Source organism: Arachis ipaensis, chromosome B04, assembly GCF_000816755.2.
Source record: "Arachis ipaensis cultivar K30076 chromosome B04, Araip1.1, whole genome shotgun sequence".
Classification (NCBI taxonomy): domain Eukaryota; kingdom Viridiplantae; phylum Streptophyta; class Magnoliopsida; order Fabales; family Fabaceae; genus Arachis; species Arachis ipaensis.
In genome coordinates this window covers 81,021,477-81,036,004 of record NC_029788.2, presented here as the reverse complement: position 1 = coordinate 81,036,004, position 14,528 = coordinate 81,021,477, and the positions used below count along the sequence as shown (strand labels likewise).

Genomic DNA, 14,528 nt, shown 5'->3' with positions numbered 1-14,528 from the left:
CGTTATACGCATAAACCATGCGTTAAACGCATGGCTTGTTGGTGGCCACTAGAGGAGCATTTTTGGGCTTACATTAAACACATGAACCATGCGTTAAACGCATCGTTTGGAGGAACAACACAAGCTTCATGCGTTAAACGCATGGGCTCTCTTGGCTACTAGAGGTGTCCTTGAAGGGGTGCGTTAAATGCACAAGGCCCGGCATGGTTGTTTGGCCACCCTTGGGAGTCTCTTGGTGATGAATAGAGGCTTCTCTTCTTTGTCTAGAAACTCTTCTGTTTGGTCCCTTTCCTCCTTGCTTGTGCTTGTCTCTCTTGCTTGCTTTTCGTCTTCCTTATTCTTGCTTGGTTGCTTTCAAAGTCTCCTATAATCAAAGAATTTAAACAATTCAAAGTAGTATGCACTCAACCATGAAATAATTACTTATAAAATTGAAATTAATTGCTTATTGAATGAAATTCTAAGGAAAAAACTACTAAAGATGCTCATGCATCAATAGCCTGTAGAGCTTCATATGTTTCTTTAACATTCTTCTCATGCTATTTTTCATTAACAGTGAAAATAGATATCGATGACGCAGTAAAAATCTAATTTCACAAATTGAAGGACCGGTTAAGAATTATGCTTGAACAATATTAAGGATCTAATAAAGTTTAGATTGGATTGTGTAAAAACAAAGAAGATTAGCACAACTTTTTACTTTAGATAACAATTCTATTGAATCTTGAGCATGAATCTACACTCAATTCTATTTAAAATATTTATAACTTTTGTGGTGAAAAGAGAAAAACAAAGTTGAAAGATGAGATTTACAAAATTAATTATCTTTCTCTTGTTGTTGGACATTAAAATAGATTCAAATATTTCATCCCATTTCGATCATATAAATGATATGAATACTCTATTAGATTTAATAGAATTTAATTTCCAAAATCATAACTATCGCTTCAAGTATAGTTTATATAAAATTAAAGCGAATTTTTTTCTTGATGACAACTGAGGTGGAATAACCATAAATATTATTGACAATTAACTATTGACTTCTATAGTATATGTAGATGAAAAAGTATTGGGAGGCAACAAACTTTAGTCAACAAAGTATCCAAAACTAGAATTTAGTGTTTAGTATTTAGAATTTGGGATTTAGGGTTAGAATTTATAATTTAGGGTTTAAAATTTAGTGTTTAAGGGTTTAGGATTTAGTATGACCGGTGGTGAGTAACCGACAGTGGTCGGCAAAGGTGGCTAGTGGTCCAGCTTGTATAAAATATCAGTGAAAATTCTAAAGTTGAAATCTGTAAACAGTCCATAAATAGTCCAGACTTAAAAATTGAAATCCGTTGACAAAGAAAAATTAAAAGGATCAACTTATATAACCCGAAAAATTAGTCGAGCCGGGCTTAAACAGGTTAAGCTAGTCCTTTTGACAACCCTACATGACTGCTATAAATCGAGATAGCAGTAGGCAAACTAAACTCACATTTTAATAAAACTTTTGTCAATGTAAATTCATTGTAATAGAATCCAAATATAAAATATCATTGGTTTCATTAAAACATATAAAACAAAGCAAAGGAAATAAGAAAAGTTGGTTTACCTTCTCATCTATGAACTTGGCCTAGAAACGAGCCAAGGCTCTGTGGTAAAAATTAGTAGGTAAGATAGGATAACTCTTCCAAACCTCGTCGATGTACTCAACAATGGTAAGTGACTCATTTAAGGGCTTTTTATTGTGAACAAGCTGGAACCTTCTTGTGAATGGGATTGTATTTTAGAAGCTCTTCACTCTTGTTCTTCAAATCTTGTGCAACAAATGTGTATTTATTGATTATGCTACACATTTGTGGAATTCTCTAAAATTCTCATTATCTTGTTTCATAAAAATAAATATCTAGATATTATAATGGAGAAGTCTAGAAGTTAAGTAAACAAATCAAGTACTAAAAATATCTAAGATTAGTATCTAAAAAAATCTAGATTAATATCTAGAAATATCTAAGATTTAGAATTATTTAGAATCAACTTATGGAGCCTATAAATAGGTCATCATGGATTTCATTGTAATCAACTAACAAATATATCAAGTCTCACTAGCCTTTGAACTCTCTCTTTAACCCATCGATAATATAACTATTAATTTTCTCAAGTCGTTCATTCAAATTTCTCCTTCATCAAAACTATCCTTGGCCTTCTTACTACACAATTCAAATCCATAATACACTAAACCAACAACAAACTATTTCATAAAACTAACAGTGGTCTCAGAGCTACACTCAATCATCTATTAGGCATAGAATCTTTCTTCCTAACCTATCAACTATACATATCCACCACATTATAATCCACTCAAATAAATTTCTCCATAACCATGACTATCTCAACCACAAATATTTCCAAGCCCATATTATCAGAAGACAATTATGAGGATTGGCATTCTCAAATGAAAATCTTTTTACAAGTATAAAAGTTGTGGGATATTGTCCATGAAGGGTTCACCATGCCAGAGAATCAAGCAATACTTTACGTTCCAGAAAAGAAGAAAATTAAGGAAGAGCAACAAAGAAATTATATTGCTCTATGCTTCTCCCAAGAAGTTGTAATGAAGACAATCTTCTCAAGAATAAGAAGAATATCATCAGCTAAGAAAGTGTGGAAAATATTAGAGCCAGAGTTCAGAGGCGATACAAAAGTACGCACAATCCTTCTCCAATCTCTAAGGAAGCAATATGCAAATATGAAAATGAAAGGTTATGAGAAAATAAAAAATTACTATACAAGATTAATGAGTTTCATAACTGAAATGAAAGCCTATGAAGAGGACTTTCCCTATAAAAAGATAATAGAGAAAATACTCATTAGTTTTCCTTCCAAATTCGATCCTAAAGTGTCTACAATTGAGAAAACTAAGAATTTATCAACGCTGACACTAACAGAGTTGATAAAATTACTACATGCTTTTAAACAAAGACCAACAAGTCGAGATGATGAAGATTCAATAGAAAATACATTTCAGTCTAAGCTCAATATAAAATCTCAGAATCTAAATAAAAATGTAGGAAAAAGCCAAGAAAATTCTAGAAGTTCAGACACTTCTAGAAAAATAGAAAATAAAATTGAAGATAGGAAACAATATTCTCTAAGTGGCATATGCAAGAAAACCAACCACCTAGAGAAGGATTGTTGGCATCATGAAAAACCACAATGTCGCAATTGTAAAAGGTTTGGACATATGAAAAAAGACTATAGGATGAAGATCAATCATTACGCAAACTTCTCTGAAGAAAAAGAGGGAGAATAGTGACTCTTCTATGCATCTTCACAAGAAGAGTGCAATATGAAAGATGACATATGGTATCTTGATAGTGGTTGCAGTAATCATATAACAGATGATCAAAGCCTGTTCAGTGACATCAATAAATCTTTTTGATCTGGTATTAGATTTGGAGACGGAATGATTGTGTAGGAAAATGGTAAAGGTATAATCACCGTCCATACCAAGATAGGAACTAATAACATCCATGATGTTTTGTTAGTTCCTAAACTTGCTCGAAATCTACTTAGCAAGGTTGTCAAACTCGTGATTCTAGGTAAACTCGTGGAGTTGACCTAAACTCGACTTGTAGACTCGTACGAGTTTACCTGTTATAAATTTTTTATAAAAAATATATATATCATGTATAATATATATATTTACTCAAATATAGGCATTCCAACTTAACAATTTCAACATCAAAACACATAATAAATTAACATAATACTATAATTATAACAAGAACTCTAGACGACACATTCAAATCCTTCACAAATATGTATCTAGTTCAACATAAAACGCACAATCACACAATCAATGCTTCATATAACACAACCAAAAAACAAAAAATAACAAAGCAACAACTAAATATTCTAATAAAGTAAAAGTCTAAAACTGAAATACTCCAATATCTTCATCTTCCATGGCATCAACATCATCATCTTCACCATCTTCATCAGAAACATCATGTCTTTCAGGTTCAGGTTCGATACGGCCAATAAAATCATCATCATTCACATGTTCATCTTCTTCCTCCATTAAATTTTGTTGTGGATCCCCAATGAACTCATTCTCACCTCTCTCACCCATGTTGAATTCATTACTATTCATACTTGGAATAGCAAATTCATTACTATTTGGATCATCATTAGTATTGTCATTCGTTGGCAAGTGAGAATGCTCAACACTTTCAGCAAGATTCTCATTAACATCATCATCAGAATGCACTGCATCAAATTCAAGTTCTAGAGTTTTTCTAATTTGCTTGCCCTTTAACTTCAAATTATACATCACATACACTAAATCATTCATTTTCTTTTGATGCAACTGATTTCTTCTCTTTGTATGAACCTAAAAACATATAATACCAATAGTTAATAATATACAAAAATCAAAATTAAAATAAATAAAGAATAGTTCTAGGAATCACCATTTCAAATGCACTCTAATTACGCTCGCAACCAGATGAACTACAAGTTAAGCTTAGAATCGGATAGCAAACTTCTTTAGTTCTGGACAACTATCTCCATACAAGTCCCACCACTCAGCAAGTAGCATGGTCTTCCTACTACTCTTTGCAGTTTCATTGCCAAAGAGGCCTCAAGCATAATAAAAGTCAGGATGTTGTAGACCAATCTTTTTCCTTTCTTCCTGGTTAGGAACCAATTTTCTTAAACAACTATATAGACCAATCTTAATGTTAGCATCATCAACCATGAAATTAGGTTCATAGTGATAATGAGGATTAAGATAATACGCAGCAGCATGCAATGGCCTATGCACTTGGCTTTCCCACCTTCCATTAATAATTTTCCATATAGGTTCATAACTAAAAATAACAATGTAAATGAATAAGAATAAAAAAATCAAATAAATAACTGAATATAATAAGAAAATATGGTAACATGATACATTAATAATCAAATATTAAAGCCTTCAATTAGTCAAGATTACCTCTTTTTAACACAACCGAAGTTAGTCTTGATTGTTTCTTTGGATTTTCTCATGCCTTCAAATATGAAACCCATGGCTGGTTTTTCATCAGTATCTACTAAGCGAAGGACTGTAATGAGAGGAGCAGCAGTCTTGAGGCATATGACAATATTCTTCAATAGCCTACTATCCAAGGCCGTGTTTTGGACTCTTATTCCTTCAAGCGTTGATGTAACCTTAGCTGTCTTCCAAGCATCAGAAGTAAACATAGTCATCAATGGTTCTTTATTATCATGAAGACAAGTGAGAATCAAATAGGCAGTGGCGAATCTTGTGGCACCTGATCGAATCAAGTCCTTTTTCTTTGTAAAATTTCTCAACATGCTAATGAGCATACTCCTAGAATAGATAAAAATGGTAATTTTTCTTCCCTTTTTTATGGTTATTTCATGCATCTTTAACTTCTTTTCAAAATCCTTAGATCCTTCTTCATCATTTGATTTATTGTTTATTGAACTTGAGCCCCTTTTCCTTTTGTGACAAAATTGCGAAAATCTTTCCCCTTTTGTTGAGAATTGTCCTTCTCCATTTCTGTTTGATCAAGATAATCCTCATCATCACCGAATCTTCTCTTTTTCAATGATGCTTCTTTAGCCTCCACAAAGCCTTTCAACATCACAGCCTTAATTTCTTTAGGTACTAAAGCACAAGGCTCTGAATCCTCTTTAGTACCGGCAAGATGATGCTTGAACTTGTAAATTCCTTTGCTTATAGTCTTTAAGCAATAATTACACTTTACTTTTGTACCATTGCCTTGAACATCAATCCCATGTTTCCATCCTATATCACTTTTATTTCCAGTTACAATTTTTCTCCTAGAAACAGTAGGTCTAGGAATACTAGGAACTAAAGATCTTGTCCTTGAACTAACATTCTCAGACATTTTGAATTTTTGTCTCTAAATCAACAAATCAAAAAACCAAATAATTAATTTAGAAAAGTTATCCACTTATTTTTATTCATCTCTAAAGAATAATTAGAAATTATTTTAGAGTTATCCACTAAAATACAGAGTTTCAGATTCAGTTGCAATGTTATCAAAGTTGATAAAGAATAAATTTAGATTTCAGATTTCAATTGCCAAGTTATCCACTATCAAAGTTGATAAATTCATAACTAACACTAACAAGTAAAAACTACAAATTACAAGAAGCAGCAATTAAGAATAGACTAAACTAACACTAACATTTCAGAGTTTCAATATTTTAGATATTCAGATTCATTAACAAAAAATAACTAAGTAACTAACAGTCTAACACTAATGTCTAACAACTAACAAGTCCAGAACCAATCAGCCTATTGTCTATTGATATCAGTAGTTTAGAAAAAATAATTAAACCACACATTTTAGTTTTTTTGATACATTACTAACTTATTAAAGCATCAGTTTAATTTTTTTCCATCAAATTTCATTAACCAATTCTGTGTATGACTTTTTAATCCATATTGCATCATTCATCACACTAGAATTAAACTAAAAAGAAATTAAAAAGTTAATATTAGAACCAAAATGGAAAAATTCATACCAAAATTATTGATATTTAAATTTGTTTAAAAAAATTACCTTGGAGAAGGAAGCTCAGGTAGAACCGAAGAAGAAGAGAGGTAGCTCAAGCAATCGGAACGGTGATCGAAACCCCTTGCCAAAGTGAAGCAGATGTAGATCGACAGTGCAGAAGAAAGAATCGTAGAATAGATGCGATGAATGTAGACCAAACGCGAGGAACAGCGCGCCGTGAGTCATAGAGTTCTCTGGCATGGGGAAGAACGAGGCATCAAGCGGCGGTAAACCACGAGCAGTAGTGACTAGTGAGGAACCTTCAGCCTTCAGCTTAACCGAGAAAGTGAGGAGTGGACATGAACGATGGTGGGTGGTGGCGGTGATGTACCACGAGGAATAGTTAGGCGAGGGATCCATCCGGCCTCCGGCGTGGCGGCACAGACAACGGTGGATGGCGGCGAACGACGGGCTTGGAGAAAAGAGTGAGCGCCATTTGGAATTAGGGTTACCTTACTGAGTATGAGTTGCTCCCTTTTTTTCGGGCCCAAAACGACACCGTTTTGGCAAAAAGGGCACCCAAATCAAACTCGAGAGTTTGACCGATTCTGCCTGAGTCTACCCAGAAACAAGTTTGTTTCTGAGTTAACTCGATTCCACTACCTAAACTCGTAAACTCGTACGAGTTTACGAGTTAACTCGTAATTTTGACAACAATGCTACTTATTATTGGCCAAATGATGGATAAAGGTTATGTAATTACACTTTGAAGAAGACTCATGCACCATAAGTGAAAGAAAAACTAAAAGACTTCTAGCAATAGTCAAAATGAAAAACAGGAGCTTTCCACTAAAATGGAGTTATATCATAGAAACTGCATTAAAGGCACAAGAAGATAATTCATGGCTGTGGCATCAAAGATTTGGCCGTTTCCGCTTTCATGGATTAAAGCTGCTCCATCAAAAACAACTAATGAGAGATCTACCAAGCATCACATAGATTAATCAACCTTGCGAAGGATGCTTACTTGGCAAGCAACATCCTCAACCATTTTCTTCTGGAAGATCTTGGCAAGCTAATGAGATGCTCGAATTAGTTCACACTGACGTTTGTGGTCCGATGAAGACCCATCACTCAATAACAACAGGTACTTCATTTTCTTTATTGATGATTATACCAGGATGACATAGATATATTTCATACGTGAAAGATAAGAGGTTTTTGGTATCTTCAAGAAGTTTAAGTAACATGTGGAAAAGCAAAGTGGTCGTAGCATCGAGGTACTTCTTAGTGACAGAAGAACTGAATACACTTTCAAAGAATTTAATAAATTTTGTTAAGAAGAGAGTGTCAAGCGTCAACTCATAGTAAGATATGCTCCTGAGCAAAATGGAGTATCTGAGAGAAAACATAGAACTGTAATGGAGATGGCACACTCAATTCTCAAGGAGAAAAATCTACCAAACATCTTTTGGGCAGAAGTTGTTTACGCAGTAGTATACCTACTAATTTGCTGTACCATTAAGGTAGTAGAAAATAAAATTCTAATCGAAGTATGGAGTGGAGGAAAACCTTCTGCAAAGAATCTAAGATTCTTTGCATGCATATTCTATGTCCGCATTTTCACACAAAAAAGAAACAAGCTCAATGAAAAGACAGAAAAAAAAATCTTCCTTGGGTATAGTACACAATCAAAAGGATACCTGTGTATAACTTGCAAACAAAGAAACTCATCATCAACAGAGATGTGGAGCTTGACGAAAATGCTTCATGAAACTGGAAAGATGAAAAAGTCAAGAAAGGAAGAATTGAAGTATCAAAACAACCACATAGAAGACTAGAAGAACAATAACGTGAAGAAGCAAGCACAACAACTCCAACAGTAGAAGCAACCACTGATTCTCCTCCAAGAAAAACTAAGCATTTACAAGATGTATATGAAACATGCAATTTTGCCAAGATCAAGCCTACAAACTTTGAAATAGTAGAAAAACAAAAAGAATGGAGAAATGTCATGGTAGAAGAAATCAAGATGATTGAGAAAAACAATACATGAGAGCTGGTAGATCTTCCTTTGAGTAAAGATGTCATTAGAGTCAAAAGGGTATACAAGACTAATCTTAATCCCAATGGATCTATTTAGAAGCATAAGGTAAGACTCGTAGCTAAAGGATATGCACAAATTTCTGGGATAGATTAGACAGAGACATTTGCATCTATAGCTTGCCTAGATACAATAAGAACGCTCATTGTACTAGCCGGACAAAAGCGATGGAAGATCTATCAATTGGACGTAAAAATCTACTTTTCTAAATGGAGAACTAGTAGAAGAAGGATGTTGATCAACCACAAGGGTTCGTTGTAGAAGGACATGAAGACAAGGTGCTAAGGCAAAAAAAAAGCACTCTATGGACTCAAGCAAGCTCCGCGAGTATGGTACAATTAAATTGACAAATATTTCACTAATCATGAATTACGGAGGAGTAAAAGTGAGCCTATACTCTACATCAATACGCAAGGTAATTCAAACACTCTCATAGTTTCCTTGTACCTAGAGGATCTTATCTACACAGGAAACAATGAGACCATGATTAAAGAATTCAAAGAAGAAATGAAGCAAACATTTGAGATGACTGACTTAGGATGGATGCACTATTTTCTTGGCATTGAGGTAAACCAAAATGAAGACAGAATTTTTGTCTCGCAAAAGAAATACATTCAAAATTTGATACAAAGGTTCAAGATGAATAATTGAAAAGCAGTATCTACTCCTCTAGTCCATATTGAGAAATTACAAAAAGAAGATGGATCTGGAAAGGTAGATACTTCGCAATACAGAAATCTCATTGGATGTATCCTTTATCTAATTACCACGACACCCGATATCATGTATGCAATAGGTCTACTATCAAGATTCATGCAAAAGCCAAGTTAGAAGTACTATGGGACTGCAAGAAGAATCTTAATATATTTATAAGGTACAAAGGATTATGACATTCACTATAAATCTACTGAAAATCCAAAACTACTTGGATATACCAATAGTGATTAGGCAGAACCAATTAGCGACATGAAAAGCACTTCTAGATATGCATTTACACTAGGATCAGGAGTATTATGTTGGGCATAAAAAAACAAGAAACTGTGGCTGAATCATCTACTGAAGCTGAGTATGTTGCAGCCGTAAATGCTACTAGTCAAGCATTATGGCTAAGAAAAATATTCGAAGACATAGAAGAGCAACAAGAAGAACCAACAACTATGTTGTGCGTCAGCAATAGCAATGACAAGCAATCCAGTCCATCATAGTAGGACCAAGCATATAGCTACCAAGTATCAATTTATACGAGAAGTTATATTGGAGAAAAAGATAAAGATTGAGTATTGCAACACAGATGAACAACTGGTTGACATCTTCAACAAGGCACTACCAAGATCAAAGTTCGAACTATTTCGAGAGATGTTCGGAGTTATACAAATGTGTATCAAGGAGGAGTATTGATTATGCTACACATTTGGAATTCTCTAGAACACTCATTATCTTGTTTCATAAAAATAAATATCTAGATATTATGATGGAGAAATCTAAAAGTTAAGTAAATAAATCAAGTACTAGAAATATCTAAGATTTAGAATTATCTAGAATCAACTTATGGAACCTATAAATAAGCCATCATGGAGTTCATTGTAATCAATTAACAAACACATCAAGTCTCACTAGCCTTTAAACTTTCTCCATAACCCAAAAATTAATATAACTATCAGTTTTTTCAAATTGTTCATCCAAATTTCTCCTTCATCAAAACTATCCTTAATATTCTTATTACACAATTCAAATCTATAATACACTAAACCAACATCGAACTATTTCATAAAATTAACGGTATTGAACTCCCTTAAACTTAAGAGCAAGTTGCACTCTGAAAACAAATGGACTTCCTATAAATCCCCAAGAACTTCACACCTTGATTTGCAGCCATAGATTTGATTTAATATTGTACCAAGGAAACACTTCAATTAGTTAGAGCCTATAATTCATACTCTGCTTTTTGGAAGGTTGTTGCTAACTACCGCTTGTATAAGCTTTTATAGTGTTAGGGAGATTGATTTTCAATGTACACATTGTCATGGATGACGAAAGAAAAGTTGAATGGAGAAACGAAACTTAAGAGATGAAAAGGTAACATGCCATGTTACTTTATGCTCGTTAAGGTAGATGGCAATGTCATTTTTGCATTTAAGTTGTTAAAGTTTTAAATAATATAAAAGATAATGTATTATATGATCACTGATTATGATTTGCATTATTAATCAATTTTGAAGAAGTGATGTCAGAGATTGCATATGAATTAGTTAGATGGTAATTGCCACGATGTCTTAAGTTTCGTGTTTAATTTAACCCAAAAAAAAAAAAATTAAAAGTTAACATTTAATTTAAATAATATGAAAATAAATAATTTTAAAATATTAAAAGTTTATTTTAAAAGAAAAGTTGAGCAAATTTGGCACGAAATAATTTCGCACAAGAAAGTTGGCCTTGTTAGATATTTATGAAATAATCATTTAAAAATAAGAAAAAAATGAAGTGATATGAGAGTTACATCAGCAATATATAGTAAGTTGCAGCGGACTTAGAGTCGTGGTTTTTTTATTCCATTATCTTTGCACTACAAAAAATAAAACGTTAAGTATTGTCGGAATTACCGTTAAAAAAAGAAATAAAATTTAGTGATATAAATTTTATTTATAATTAATTGTCGAATTTTTTTATCTGATGGTAATTACTGTTAGATTACCTGTCCAAAAACCATTGATTATCGATAAAATTTTTCAATGGAAATGTTGGTGCTACAATATCTTGTTTTCCATACTATTATCGTCGAATGATGCGTTTGATAAATCATACGATAATGTAATTTTTTATTTTTTCAATATTGTGAAGCAATTTTTTTTATTTTTTCGTTTTCCCTTTAATTTCATTTAAATTTATTTTTCACACGATTAGTAGTTAAATTATAAATAATAGATACCAATTATGTAATATTAAATATCAAATGTTCAATTAAATTAAAAGTCAAATAAATCAAATAAATACCAAGGTTCTGAAAACCGAACCGGTCATCGAACCGTTCTAGTGACTGATTTACTGGTTTATTGGTCTAATCGATTCAACCGTGATTCAACCGAAATAACCATTTTATAATAAAATAATAAATAAAATATAAATAAACACACCAAGATTAACAAAAATAAACTATATTTAACTAAGATTAACAAAATTTTCAAACATAATTTTAACAAGATAAATTAACAGAGTTTTCAAATCAATTTTAACAAATTCAGCACAATGATTCATAGCAAAAAAAAAAGACTAGCACTATCAACTCTCCAATTGCTCAATAACCTCCTTTCCTTCCCAACGCCTTCAAAGTAATCTCTAGTTCATCCCACAATAAGTTATATCAATTAGAAATTATCAAACCACATTCATTTCGTATGCAAAAACAGTTTTAACATGGAAAGCTTCATTGCAAGAATACAAGTTGGTGTGCAGGTCCTCGAACAGCAAATCAATACAAACATTCAAGAAAAAGAAAGATAACACAGCAACAACACAACAAAGAATCAAAGGAACATTTAAAACACAGCAACAACACAATACCTATAGGAACATTTAAAACGAAGCAACAAAGAAAGAAATATCTAAGAATCAGCATTGCTGAGAACAATAACTTGAACCTGTATGCTTAAAGAATCAAAGGCTAAGCTTCACTGGAAAAGTGAAGAACACCCAAAGGAAGGAAACTTCAATCACAACTTAAACCAAAATTCACAATCCCTTTAAATTGAAGCAACAAGCAACTTGAGAACTAAAGCAAGGTTAACAAGGTTAAGCAGTGAACTAAATTAGTCTAATTTTAACAAGGTTAACTGAACTAAATCAACTAATTATTCAATGATTCAATCCAAATCAAGAAAATAGTATAATACAGCACAGGAGCAGAGCTAATCAATGATTTAAATTTCAATCTGAGTAACAATAACAGAATAAAAAAAATCAATGTTCTAGCAGAATCTCAAAAAAATCATTGAATCAATGTTCTGAGCAAAGATGAAAAATCAGAACAAAAATTTTTAAAAAATGAAGCCATTGCCTTCGTGAGCTCGAGGAAGATGCACCAATTATTGAATGAGGAAGAAGCGTGGAGCCGCAGACGACCAGACGAAGACACGATGGTGTTTGAGCGCAACGGCGGCGTTGAGTGAGACCCTTGCGGGAGAGGGGGAGTAACCTAGGGTTTGTGTTTTGGGGTTGGGGCGCTGTATACCTGTATCTGAATGAGGAGAAGGAGGAGAAGTGGGGAACCTGCGATAGAGGCTTCCACGTTCGCACGGTGGCTGCGCGATGGAAGGTTGCGATGGCTGTGGTACGATGGAGGGGAAGTGAGGGAGCATGCGGTGGCTGTTCGAAGTTCCGACGGCGGCGGTAGCAGGCGGTGGCTGGACGGACAACCAGGAGCTCGAAGAGAGGAGCCCTGGACTGAGTGTGAGAGAGGCACTGAGGAGGCAGATGCGCGTTCTGGATCTGGACGATGGAGTTTGGGTAGGGTTAGTCAGTGTGCAGCACAATGAAACGACAGCCTTTAGTTCCTTTTTCAAAAAACTGGCCGGGTCACGGTTCGGTTCGACCGACCGGTTCCCGGCCGGTTTGACGGTTTAATTGCGGTTTTTGAAATTGGCGGTTTTAACATTTGTCCGAGTCGTTTTTTGTAGCGGTTCACGGTTCAACCGGTTCGACCGGCCGGTCTGAACCGATTTTCAGAACATTGATAAATACAATGAAATAGTAAAACAAACTCTAATAACTAAAGATCCTAGTAGTCGTCGTCGTCATTCCTGTGGTCCCGCTAAGGCGACAGAGAAGGCGGTGATGTCTGTGTCTCACCAGTAGCACTGCTGCTACTAGCAACACTGCTACCACCAGCAGGGCTGCTGCCACCAGTGCGCATCTGAGCCTAGTACACCACCATATGCATCTGCTGCTCCATCCGCTGAAGTCGCTCCAACTACTCTCTCTCCACTCCAGCCTGAGGATATCCGTGTCCGTCACGCATGTAAGGATCTCCCGATTCTCGGTCAGCTTCTGAGCCTGTTACGCTGGATCGACGACTCAACTGGTGGCAGAGGCGAACGATGACCTCAACATGGAGGTGTGGAGGCTACTGATGAAGAATGAACCCAACCCATATACGCGATTCTTGTACGGCGCTAAGGCGATCTCGTGCCAAACTGCGTCAGAATCGACAACTAAAGCAGCAATGCCACTGGCGTCCTCCTCACTTTGCTAAGATTGCTGAGTTGCGGTCTCTAGTCTCTGTGTGTTGGACTCTTGTATAACACGTTTTTATGATTTGGACGACAACTATACAGTTAATTGAAAATTTTATGTCACATGATCAGATGTTTACTTATATAATGATCCACATACCGTTGATCACTAAATCTCTCTTTGTTCTCCTTGTTCTCCTTCAAAGCGTGGGTGTACTTGAAGGTCTCCGCCAATGTTGCATCACGATCCAATGACTTCAACTACACATGTTGCATTGAAAAAATATGTTAGGATGCCTACTAATGATATGTCAAAGAATATAACTAAGTTAATAACAAAATTAAAGAAGCTACATACTAGCCTGGCCTTAGTTTTCATGAAGGTCGCTAAGCCGCCGGTATACTTGGACGACTTGGCCGATGCCCTGTTAGCTCTGTTTGTGAGACGCCGATGCCTAAACCCCTCATTGGTCTTCCATTGAACGTACATAGCCTTCTTGATTTCAAGGCAGAGCTAGGAAGTGAGGTGGTCATGCCTCTCACATACATTGTCCAGCATCTGTTGCAGCCGCCTACCTTTCAAAGGTCGTATATCTTCCTGATGAGGGCATCGTGCTCCTTGTCTCATATAAAGTTCAGATGCACAAAGAAACTTTTAATTAGTTAATCAAAATATAT

General features: G+C 34.7%; 1 protein-coding gene across 1 annotated transcript; it reads right to left on the bottom strand.

Moving 5' to 3' along the window:
• On the bottom strand, positions 3,920–5,346 carry LOC107636640. Its single transcript, XM_016340137.1, has 3 exons — positions 4,985–5,346; positions 4,694–4,859; positions 3,920–4,381 (listed from the first exon to the last, which is right to left on the bottom strand). The coding sequence occupies exons 1-3, from the start codon at positions 5,344–5,346 to the stop codon at positions 3,920–3,922; spliced, it is 990 nt and encodes a 329-aa protein (XP_016195623.1).